At 53.9% G+C, this 11,377-nt stretch overlaps 2 protein-coding genes across 2 annotated transcripts; both read right to left on the bottom strand.

Moving 5' to 3' along the window:
* Positions 1–866: 866 nt before the first annotated feature.
* J4E79_008757 (uncharacterized protein) lies at positions 867–4,024 on the bottom strand (the record flags this gene model as incomplete). Its single annotated transcript, XM_049357611.1, is given in 2 exon segments — positions 867–904; positions 922–4,024. 2 exon segments carry the CDS (start codon positions 4,022–4,024, stop codon positions 867–869), a joined length of 3,141 nt encoding a protein of 1,046 aa, XP_049208082.1.
* Positions 4,025–4,779: 755 nt separating this feature from the next.
* Positions 4,780–6,288, bottom strand: J4E79_008756 (uncharacterized protein; the record flags this gene model as incomplete). The annotated part of the gene is made up of 2 exons (XM_049357610.1): positions 4,780–4,911; positions 4,960–6,288. 2 exons carry the CDS (start codon positions 6,286–6,288, stop codon positions 4,780–4,782), a joined length of 1,461 nt encoding a protein of 486 aa, XP_049208081.1.
* Positions 6,289–11,377: the final 5,089 nt, after the last annotated feature.

The following is an 11,377-nucleotide window of genomic DNA, read 5'->3' as shown; positions in this document are numbered from 1 at the left end:
CTGTCGTCGCCGTGGTCGCGCAGGCCGCCAGATTCGCGCAGTCCGCACAGTTCGCGAGGTCTGCCATGTTCGCGCGGTTCGCTGAAGACGCGGCGTTCGCGAGATTCGCACACTTCGCACCGTTCGCACCCAGTACGCCCAGTACGCCCGGCTCGCCCAGCACTCCCAGGTCGCTCCCATCTCGCTCCCAGCGCGCCCAGTGCGCCCGTGGGAGCTCACCGTCATCCACACCCTTCTACAACTTGCCCGATTAGGCAACATCCCAAACCTCCACCACGACCACCAACTCTCTCCTATCTTCGAACCAACCCAACCGTGGACATTTGATCTCTCCTATCTACCATCTCAACCGCTCGGCGCTATAGCAATGCCCTTCCTGTAAATCTTTGGGCCGTGGATTTCGCGAACAGTCAATAACTTCAGAGTAGCAGATGTACACACAACAGAAGTGTATACATGCGCGTGTGCGTTAGAAGGAAAGTAGAAGAGAACGTATGGGGTGGTTGGAGTGTAGGAGAGTGAAACCGCGATCAACAGTTTTATGAGAAGTTACTAGATTAGGAAGGAGTTTGATGTGAGATGGGATGGAAATTGTTGGAAAGATGTGAAGACGTTACAAGCGTGTGATGATGTATCATAAACATGTTCGAGGGGATAAGTGTGCGACGATGTGTATATCCGAACACCACTATACACACCACCTCGATCTCTGCTCTCGAGTAAAGTATCGCAATGCTAATACAAACGCCATCATCCCTATGCGCCAACGATGCAAAACTAATTCGCTCTTCTTGAAAACCAAGGAATATCGTGCACCCGTCATGTACATGCGTCACTCCCCACTCCCACCTGCCCCATCAAAGTTGCTATGACTCCGTCTCAGCGGGCTCCTCTTCTTCTTCCCCTGTCCTCCGTTCGCACCTCCATTCCCCAGTCCCACCCCATGTCCATTCCCACCACCGCCACCCTTCTTCTTCCTCTTCTTCCCCGGACTTCCTATGCTCCCCGGCGAACCCGGCGACCGTGGCGAATCCAGCGAACCTCGCGACACCGTCTCCTCCACCTTCCCTCGTCCCTGCCCATTCTCCTGCTGCCCCGCTTCCTCCGCCTTCAGCAAATCCATAGCGCGGTCCACCTCTTCCCAACTCGGTCTACTATCCCTCGTTCCATTGGGTGTCGCAGGTCCGGATTGTGTTTCTAGGACTTGAATTCTAGCGGCTTGGTCTTCTGCTGTCGATACTGCAGACGTAGGTGTTGGAGGGATGTTTTCTTTTCTATCTTCGTGTTTTGTGTTGTCTTCTTGGTCATTATGGACACCGTTTACGCGGATAGGTGAACTTGATATGTCTTCGTCCCGATGGTCGCCGTTTCTGTGTATGGCAGAATGGATGGTAGGTGTTGTAGGCGTAGGCGGACTGTATTCGATCTGCACCGGGCTTCTCAGACCATCAGTATCGGCGTCGGAAAGATTGTGTTGACCGCCGCCGTCACTGTCATTGTGGTGGTGGTCGCTGAGGTGGGCAGACGCATCGCTCTTCCACATGTTGCGGAAGGTACGGCGTTGTCTCGCCATGCCTGATGTCTCTGGTGGGCTGCGCGGAGGCGAGGACTCGAAGAAACTGGTGTACCTGTTGCCTAGCTGCTGTACGATTGGTACATCGGCAGTGGATCCTAGGGTACCTGATCTGACGAAGAGGACCAGACCCAGGCAGAGAAGTAGGAGGGTAGATTGCACGACAGCCATTCTCTTCTGCCAGACAAGTTCGTCCGCCATTAGACTCAGACGAGTGCCTATCTCGCCGATTTCTGACTGCTGGCGCTCTTTCATACTTTCTATCTCGATGACTGTGCTCTGCCACAGCTGGTCGTACATGTTGCGGAAGCTCTTGAGTTCTAGCATGACCGTACTATTAAGATGATCCAGAAACTTCTCCGTCTTTGCCAGTTGTCTTTTTTCCACTTTCACAAACGCATCTCGAAGCGCCCGGGATTGCTCTTCGATGTATTGTAGTGAAAGCGTGCTGTTAGCTTCGAGGTACTGGAGACGCTTGTGTATCGACTTGAAGAACGATTCTTGCGTTGAGGGTGCTGGCGCATTTGGCTGTGTAGATGACCCTCGTCCTTGCGATGGCGGACTTGCGACAGTGCCGTTGTTCGATGACTTTGCTACTGGACTGCTCGAAGAAGAGCCTACTGTATTCGCGGTCTGCGTTGCAGCGCTGTCAGCTCGAGACGAAGAACTTGAAGAGTTGATCGTGGAAGCTTCAGAAGTAGGGCTCTGAGTCTGCGGGGTGGAAGATGTTGGGCTTGGCGAAGGGACTTCCAGTGACTTTGTCTCCCCACTAGCTGTACTGTTGTCGGTGGTGACTTCGTAATTGCCTGTCGCTGAAGGCGATGAGATAGACGTCAAGTCCGACGCAGACTGATGCTGGGGGTTATCAACTGGCTCCACTATGGCTGTAGGCGACGGAGGACTTCCGTATGGCACATCATTAGGAGGCGAGTCAGACTTGACGTCCGGAGAGACATCTCGCTGAGCAACGTCGCTCGCCGTTGAGGCCTCCGAATTGGTGCTGAGATCCTTCACCGCTTCGATCGGTATCTCCTCTGGCGGCAAGGGCCCACTATCCTCAGCCGCCTTCTTAACCTCAACACCCTCCGCCTCCAGATTCTCGTCATCTTCTATCCCTCTCGCCTCCTCTTCTTCTTGCCTGAACTGCTCCATCATTGTCGTACCATGAACTCGCAAAACGCTAAGCGGGCAATAGTATTCATTTCCAAACTGAGTCAGGAACTCCACGCGCAAGTATCGTGCCCAGATCTGCGGCTCGGTAATGAGAAAGGGTTGAATGTCCCTGGAATTCCGTGCCTCGAACGTGCCCAGCGTGCGCCACTTCTCCATCTTCACAGGATAGCGATCTGACACGCTCACCCTGAAATGGCGGAACATGGAGGAGAAGAACTCGTAGTTAGCGAGAACAATGGTATCCACGAGGATATCGTCGCAGAGCTCTACTATGAGGAACTTGTTGTCTGCGGAACAGATGTTCAGCATGTAGCTGTCCTTGTTCTCCACCAGGATGGAAGACGAGCTCTTCGCCTGCTTGTTGGTTTTCAACACCGTAGCTGCACAGTCGAATGAGGCGTAGTTGAAGCGCTCCTTGCACGTCTTGCCCGCATCTTTGCTGAGGGCGAATGAGTTTGGTGCGACTTTGCCCTCTCCACCAGCAGCTTTTGAGGTATCAGCGCTCTGTTTGCCGTGCTGGAAGTTGTTCGCTATGTTCTCGTCGTCCGGTGACCCAAAGCCACTGAAGTCGATAGATATCTCGCCCTCGTCGCCGAGCGAGTCTAGGGCGTTGACGTTCACGGGTCGTCGCCGTGCGGCTTGGTCTGTGCCTGCTGCCCGTCCTTGTCCGACATTTTCTGGTGACTGCCCGACCTTGGCCAGGTTCCTCTTCTTCCACTCGTCAAAAGAGAGGAAGTTGGCGTTGTCAAATGGCGAGTCTGCCTCCAAGTCAAGCTCCGGCTCTGCGCTTGCTGTGTCGCTGCTGGATGCAGTTGAGGTTGCGCCAGTCTCATCGGCCTTGGTGGCTACTGGGGTTGCGCCTTTGTCTCCTGAAATGCCCTCTATTCCTCCTTCTAAACCAGGTATTGGAGTCTGTAGACCAGCTAGAGCTCCTTCCTCAGCGCCCGTGCCATTGGTCGCAGCTGCCTCGGCGGGCGCTGACCAGCTCGTCTTTGCGCATTGCTGCGGGAGCGTATGCGTGATGTAGTTTATAGTGCGGTACGGACACGTGCTGTGACTCGAGGTGTATCTCCGGACTGAAGACGGTGACAGCGACGACGAGGACGTGGGCGAAGGCGCGGGGGTAGAGGTATGCTGCGTCGTGGCACCTGAGTGTGCAGTAGCGCTCGATTCGACGGTAGGCGCCTCATTCGCTGCCTCAGCGAGGGTGGACGCGGGTGCGCTGCATAGCAGCAGGAAGAGAGCCCAATTACGGAGCGGAGTGCCAGTCGTGAGCATTGCTTGGTTGCATTTCTTCGAGCCGCCCAGTGAAGTCGAGGAGGGACATGGGGTAGGCCAGGAGGAGCTGGGGTTGCAGGCGCGGCGTGAACAGGCGTTCGCGTTCCTCAAGACACGTTTGATTGTTTCACCGCTTGCCTAGTGAATGGCTGCGGCGCCTCCAACCTTGGAATGTTTAAGCGATGACGTTGCCAAGAGATAGAGATATCCGCCATACTTGACTCACGTCCATCACATGCCATCTGGAATGTTTGCATCTGCATGTCACTCTGCACGTCATGTTTTGAAGTTGCTCAGATGTGTAAATGCATGGTAGACATATGCAGGGTCATGACTGATAGCGTGGCACGCGGCACGCTCATATACAAGATGCGTGCTTTTCGTATAGAATTTCATGAAGCTGCTCTACCCTATGCAGCCGCAGTACCCATTAACAAGCGAGCGAAGGTCTACACCCAAACCGTACAGTCCGCCACCATCGCTCTGCAACGTCATACGCCATCATCTAGTACTCGTGTGTATCGTTATGGTGATCCGTTGATGCCGAGAGGAGAAAACGCCATACGAGAGTGCAACAAGCTGCCGATGCCCAAAATCTCGCTATGCTGTGGCATCGGGCGTAAAGGGGGTATGTCCAAAATAAGAAATCCAAGTCAAGAAACGAACGCAAACATCCAGACAAATGGCTCAAGATCCGTGTCGTGTGAGCGAGGACGAAGGCTAAGAATATGGAGGTCCAGCCGTAATCAAGGGGCCTAAAAGCCTTCGTTGCCTGCACGGCAGACCTTGGCCTCGGAGACCCATTCAGAAGCGAGCACTTGGTGCGCAGTCAGGCGGCGGGCAGGTATAGGATCGAGGATTGAGTAGATGACGTTACGACATTGTCGCTGGGGGTTGTTAGCAGAATTCCACAAATGATCTAGGCTAAGACTCACTCTTCGCAATACTTCAATGGGTCGATAACCCTCCTCCTCTTTCCGGTCCTCGAGGTAGCGGTCGAAGAACTCGTCTTCGCCTTTTTGAGCCACACGCCAGAGGTGGCGCCCGGTCCTCATGGCCATGTAGATGATGCCGCAAGCCCACACATCGACGGCACGGGGATCGAACTCCTTGTCCACGTACTCTTCAGGCGCAATGTAGGGGGCCGAGCCGCAGAGACCGGCTGTCATGTGTGCCTCCTTCTCCCAGGCCATACGGAAGCACTCGCCGTTGCCAAAGTCTGTGATTTTGATCGACCCGTGGGTGGTGAGGAGCAGGTTCTCGGGCTTCAGGTCCCGATGTGCGACTCCCATCTCGTGCATGTACTCTACACCGCGCATCAGCTGCTTGAAGAAGCAGTCTGCCTCGGCCACCTCGAGCTGGCCAGCTGCGAGGACGAGTGTGTACAGATCACCCCCAGAGCAGTATTCCATAACCTCGCAGTATGTGCCCTTCTCGTCCTGGAGCAGATCGAGCGTGGTAATGACGTTGGGATGTTGCATCGAAGAGGATATGCAGAATTCGGACGTGAGGCGCTTCTGGTACCGCTTGGCCGACTCGCCGGGTCTTTGCTTGAACTCCTTGACGGCGTAGAGCTGCTCTCGTTTCGAGTCCTTGGGGTCCTGCTTGTGTGCGACGCGGACGATACCAAAGGCACCGCGCCCGACGACCTCCTGGCACTTGCCGTACTTCTGGACCAGCGTCTGCGGGAGGGCGTTGACAGCGTTCTTCTGCTCGGCGAGCTTCTCCTTCTCGTTGCGCATGACGTCGACCCAATTTGACATGAGACTGAGCGGCTGGTCCTCGGCATTGTCGCCCTTCTTCTTGCCGAGCATGAGACTCTGGAACATGTCGGACAGCTTCTCCTGGCGCTTGGCGACCTTGAGGACGTGCTCGTGGGAGCCGTCGTCGTTGAGCCAGAAGCGCTTGTAGGGCGCGCCGGGCCCCTCCTTCCGCGTGACGGAGCCCTGGCGCACAGGCTGGGGGCGGCCGTTGGGCGAGGTGCCGTTGGTGGCCTTGACGTCGCCGTTCTTGTCCATGTGGGCGGTCTTGATGCCCATCATGCTGCTGAGGCGCGACGTCATGGTGGGCTTCTTGGGCTTGAGCAGCGCTTCGGCGGCGGCTTGCACGCTGCTGGCGCCAGACTGGTTGACGACGGGCTGGGGGAGGACGACGGTGGTGTCGGGCTGCGAGTGGACTGAAGAGGCCGTCGAGGCAGAGGCGGACGGCGAGCCCGCAGATTTGAGCGCCGTGCTGGGTGGGTTGTTGGTCGTGGGAGCCGCCATGTTCCCTGCTTTTCGTCTCTCGCTGGCCGGCGCGGCTAGGAAGTGGTGTGGGTCTTTTCTATGGGGAATATGGGTTTGGAGACGCAGGTGTCTCGCGGGCAAAAAGCCCAGGTGCTGTTATTGTACGGCGGTCAAAACGGCGTATCTGCGTCGGCGGGTGGTGGTGGAGATGAGGTTCGGAAGGCGCGCGTGGGGCGATTTGTAGTGCAAAAACACGGTGACTGTGAAGGAGTCGTCGCCAGGCGCGAGCGGGCAGGTCGGGCAGGCGCGCGCAGTGTGAAAGGCGTGGGCGGGCTGACAAACGCCGTCGCGGTGAGGTCTGGGGCGGCTTCAAATTGCGTCCACCACGGGATCCGGAGCCACAGCAGAGTGGCTGTGCACGCGTGCCGAGCAAATGCGGATCAGCGGCAGATGATGTCGTGGGCTGGGCTGGGCGAGGGCACAGTGGCCGGTATCCGCGATGGGCAGCACGACAGCGAGCGCGGCGGGCTTGGGGACTAGGAATCTCGGAATCTCTTCACGAGGCCTGACGTCTAATATTCAACTAATATTCAGGTGTGCGAGGGGTAACCCATGGGTCAGTGTGCACTGCCTCGAAGCCGTGTACGTCTTGACGCAACAGGCCTGGCTTGCGCGATTTTCATCTTCTTCATGTACGCCAGTCGTCGCAGTTGACCGCTGCAATCTCACAAGTGTGCGGGCCATCGGCGAAGAAGCCTTGTCCTAGCAATGACAAGAAACGGCACATGCTTAGCTGTCTTTATTGTCGACGCTATTGCATTACCATATACTGCTGGCTTCAATAACAGTAAAACCCATCTCATGGCTTACAGTGTATGAGCTCACAGTGGAGCGTTGCCAGCTTGCCTTCCTGCTTCCACTCGCTGACGTAGGGCTACCATTAAATTCGTCCTGAGACATATTCCCAATCCGGAGCATGTCATCTTCCCACTACCATCTGACTGGTTTCTGCTCCCACCAAGCACTGTGACGCACCATCAGGGCCCCTTCCATGATCCCGTTTGTCACCACTTCTCCATTCCCGAGGTCCGCCGAAACATGCGCCGGCAAATACTATCGTCGAGCCCAAGCTAATTCCATCAAGCGCTGCTGCACCTCGGTCCTGTCCCGCACAGCTTCACAAATGCTTGGTCAGCCACTCTCGACACTGGTCAATGAGGAGAGGTCATCTCATGCAGCAATTTCCAAGGACCGCACGAATTACAGAGCCTGAAAACCTTTGTTTACATCTCATCAACTATTATTTACACTTCCGCGATACACAAGGAGAGGGGCACTTCCTCAAACCTTGTGCCCCGCATTGCAGCCATGCAGCAACCTGAGATGGCGCCCCTCATCGTCTCCTCCCCACCACTCCCAATCCACTTCACCATGCACACCGCAACTCGCTACACCAGCCCCATGCATCGCAACACTCCTGGTACCCTCTCCCGACCACTAACAAATACCGCAGCTGCCGCTCCAAGTCAAAGGGCGAGCTGTCGTGCAGCAACCTCGCTGCATCCTGCAAGCCATTATGCACCAACGGCTACAGCTGCTCCATCCTCGCACTGACCTCTTATTGCCCTCTACGACGGAAGGAACCATTCACTCGGATCTACACAATACAAGGTTGCATCTAGCCAGGACCCTTCTTATTGGTCGCGGCGTATACTCTGGAGTCGTCTCAACTGCCCTTCCTAGAGGCCACGCTACGCGGATTACCGCGCACTCGTCATTTCTCTGCCGTAATCTTGGGCTGCGGTTGGCATGCGCGTGATCGACTTCGTAACGTGTCTTGTTGTTCCTTCGCCCTGCAGTCTCAGGCACACTGCTCGGAACAATAATGCGCTCAAATCGACCTTCGTGGCAATGATCGGGCCAAGATCTTCGCCCCATGCTGAGCGCTCAACGGTCAGCAAGCACCAGTTGGCACTTCACCCGCTGCCGTCAGGTAACACACGACCAGGCTCCTATGTGGATTGACTCGGCCCGGGTAAGCGGGCGATTTGCAGTCGCGTTCCTGACTTGCTGCGCGACTCGAAACGACATCTGCTGCTCGTGGCGGCTGAACTCACTGTGATTGGCTAATTCACCCCAGAGGATAGACTTTACACACGCGACGCAAGTACCCGCACGTTCGTTGGATGCTGGTTCATCACACTGACCGCGACTTACGCGAATTTCGGATCCGGCTGTACGGGTAGTGCCCTGACATAGGGCCGGTACCTCGAGAGAGATGGATTACTCCACGTGCCGTGGCTGATGGTAGGTACAACGACCACGTTTGAAAGAAAACGATCAACGATAATGGAAGTCGGTGAAGAAGCAAACAACATAGCTTTTGACATAATCTCATCATCCTCGGCGGTCCGATCGCAGCATTCAATAGGCACGCTCTATGGCTTAGTTCGGCGACCTCTACTGGTCTCCCAACCTGACGAGCAGCTTGAACAAGCGTTTGGAGGCGTCGATCAGATGCAGCGAGTTTATGCCATCGTTCCTGTACCCACGGCTATTGTAACAAAAGTATTGCTCATCGCTATGCTATGGAGTTTGCCCTCGTGACAGCAAAAACTCCATATTTCGTATCGTTCAAGTTCTTTGACTGACTTGAAATGAGCTGATGGAAGCACTATGTGCAGCCACTTTCTTTCTGGCGTCATTTAGCACAGCGATTACTTTCCACATAGCCATTTACATGTATCAGTCATAGACGACGATCCTGGCGCTTGCACGGCTTCGGGGCTAGCGCACAGTCTCGTACATACCTAGGTATAAAACCTCGCGTCTTCCACTCCACACATCTTCCAAATAATTCTCTCAATCGTCGAGAACTCCAAAAATGTCAATGAACAAGATCATGTCGCTCGCCGACCGTGAGCCTTCCAATCTTCAGCTTTCCAAAAATCTACCGGGTCCACGCGATGTTTTGTCTGTCTCGAAAATCATCGAAGACCGTGATGGGCGGTTTCGAGTATTTTGTGACTCAGGTTCTACGACGGCAGAACGCTGTGTCCTCCAAACCAAAGTTGTATATTTCCCCTCCCATGTCTTTCTCTGCTTGAGTCGCTCCGCAGCCCTGCCTTCAGAACAAAAACATGTTGGTCGCTATCCATGGCCGTCTGGAAATACGGAGAGACAGAGAAGATGACAGGCTTTCGCTATTCTTCCGACATATATAAACCTGCCGCTTGGGCGGATAGTCTCCATCAATACTTACCTTTCCTCTTTTCACCAAAACAACAGTTGAAGTATACGATGTCTGCCTTCTCAGAAAACAGTTCCGAATATGACAAATGTCCGTCCTTCCAAAAGACTTTGAGGCAGACTGATGTCGCTTCCACTTCCAAAAGACTGCCTTGCCGACTACATGACTCGCTTCTGAGTCATTCAACATATATGGTCGCTCCACGTCAGCACAGCGCTGCTTCTTATCAACATACACTTCACACTTTACCAAAAGTTAGATGCTCTCAGTCCATGTCGGCGTAAGCTCAAAACACGTGGAATTCGGATGAATGGTCTTTCCTCTTGCCAAAAGGCCTTAATTGGGCTCTGATGCGCCGCCTTCCCGGTGTTCCGACAGCTACAAATACGCCGGGCTGGCCGACTACTTCTACTTATCACCATTCATTTCACCAAATCGACCAAAACCACGACTGGGATATGATGTCTGCGGCCTCACAAAGAGCTCGACATTTTCAACATGATCGCGTTCCTCCAAAGGACTTGGGCATGATATTCATGTTCTTCTTCTCTGCATTGCAATCAGTATCAAAACACTTCTCCGGCACTCTTCTTCATGCCTCTATATAAATTCCGTCTTCCTTCAAAAATCGTGAGACATCGGATCATGTCTGCAGTTCCTGAAACATGTGTTGTGCTCGACCATGTCTTTCGCTCTTCCGGCAACGGTGGCACACCCAACTATGGACTGCTGCTCTGGTTCCACGAGCTTTATAAAGCTGCGGTCTCACCACTCTGCCTTCTTCTTTAGCACACACGCTGTGTCTTATCAAAAATACAAGAAGATAGAAGCATGTCTGCGGCCTTCCAAAATTCCCTCTTAGCTCGCTTATGTTCTCCGCTTTTCCGAAATCGCCGCAGGTGCATACAATGCGTTGGTCAGTTGGCTGCGCTGCTAGTATAAAGCACCGGTTTTGGAACGCTGCTTGCTTCATCAACACTTACACTTTGTTTTACCAAAACCCAAACCAGCTTTCGCTTTTGCTATGCTTTGCTCTTTCGAAAGGTAACAGCGGGTTCACATGCAGTGGTCTGCTGGTATCGCGACTGATATAAAGCGCCGGCTCTGGTGCCCTTCCTTCTGCATTACGACACCCCTTTCCTTATTATCTAAATGACGAGGACGCCTACCGATGGCTGTGTCGCAAAAATCATCTGAGACCCCTGCATGGTTTTCTTTCCGAAATGACTAGAAGCGCTGCTGATGTGGCGCTCTCTTGTTCAAGCTGGGCCTCGATATAAAGCCACGGTCTCAAACAAAGCCGCGTGCATTGTCTTACCTCTTTGCGCTTTACCGAGATCTAGTATCAACTCTATAATGTGTGTTTTTCAGAAACCGCCTAATAATCACGGGATGTTCCCCTCTTACGAATATACGAACGAAGCCCGGGATGCGGCAGTCTTCTGGCTGTGCTTTCGATATAAAACGGCGACTTCCATAGTTCCTTCCTTTTCTAACAAACCATACTCTATTTACCAAAAATCAAGAACGATCACCCTATGTCTGTGTTTCCATAATTGGCATTGATGTCATATCTTTCTTTCTTCCAAAGAATACGTACAGCCACTTATGCGGTGTTCTCCCGACTCCACTGTCGATACAAAGCTACCGTCCAGCCTCTTGCCGTATTCAACAACGGCGGTTTCGTCGATTACCAAAACACCGGTCCGAGCTGGCCATGCTTGCACCGCTCAAAATGACCAATCACCACGTCATGTGTTCCTTTCTCCGAGAAGCATGGACGAACACTCCTATGTCCAAGGCGCCGCTGCCCTTGGGAACCATATAAAGTCACCACCCTTGGCCTTGCTTCCTTCTCACAAATTTCTGTTCCCATTA

This window comes from Alternaria viburni, assembly GCF_023758015.1.
Source record: "Alternaria viburni strain BMP 2772 chromosome Unknown scaffold_21, whole genome shotgun sequence".
Lineage (NCBI taxonomy): Eukaryota > Fungi > Ascomycota > Dothideomycetes > Pleosporales > Pleosporaceae > Alternaria > Alternaria viburni.
This window is presented reverse-complemented; position numbering and strand designations above follow the sequence as displayed.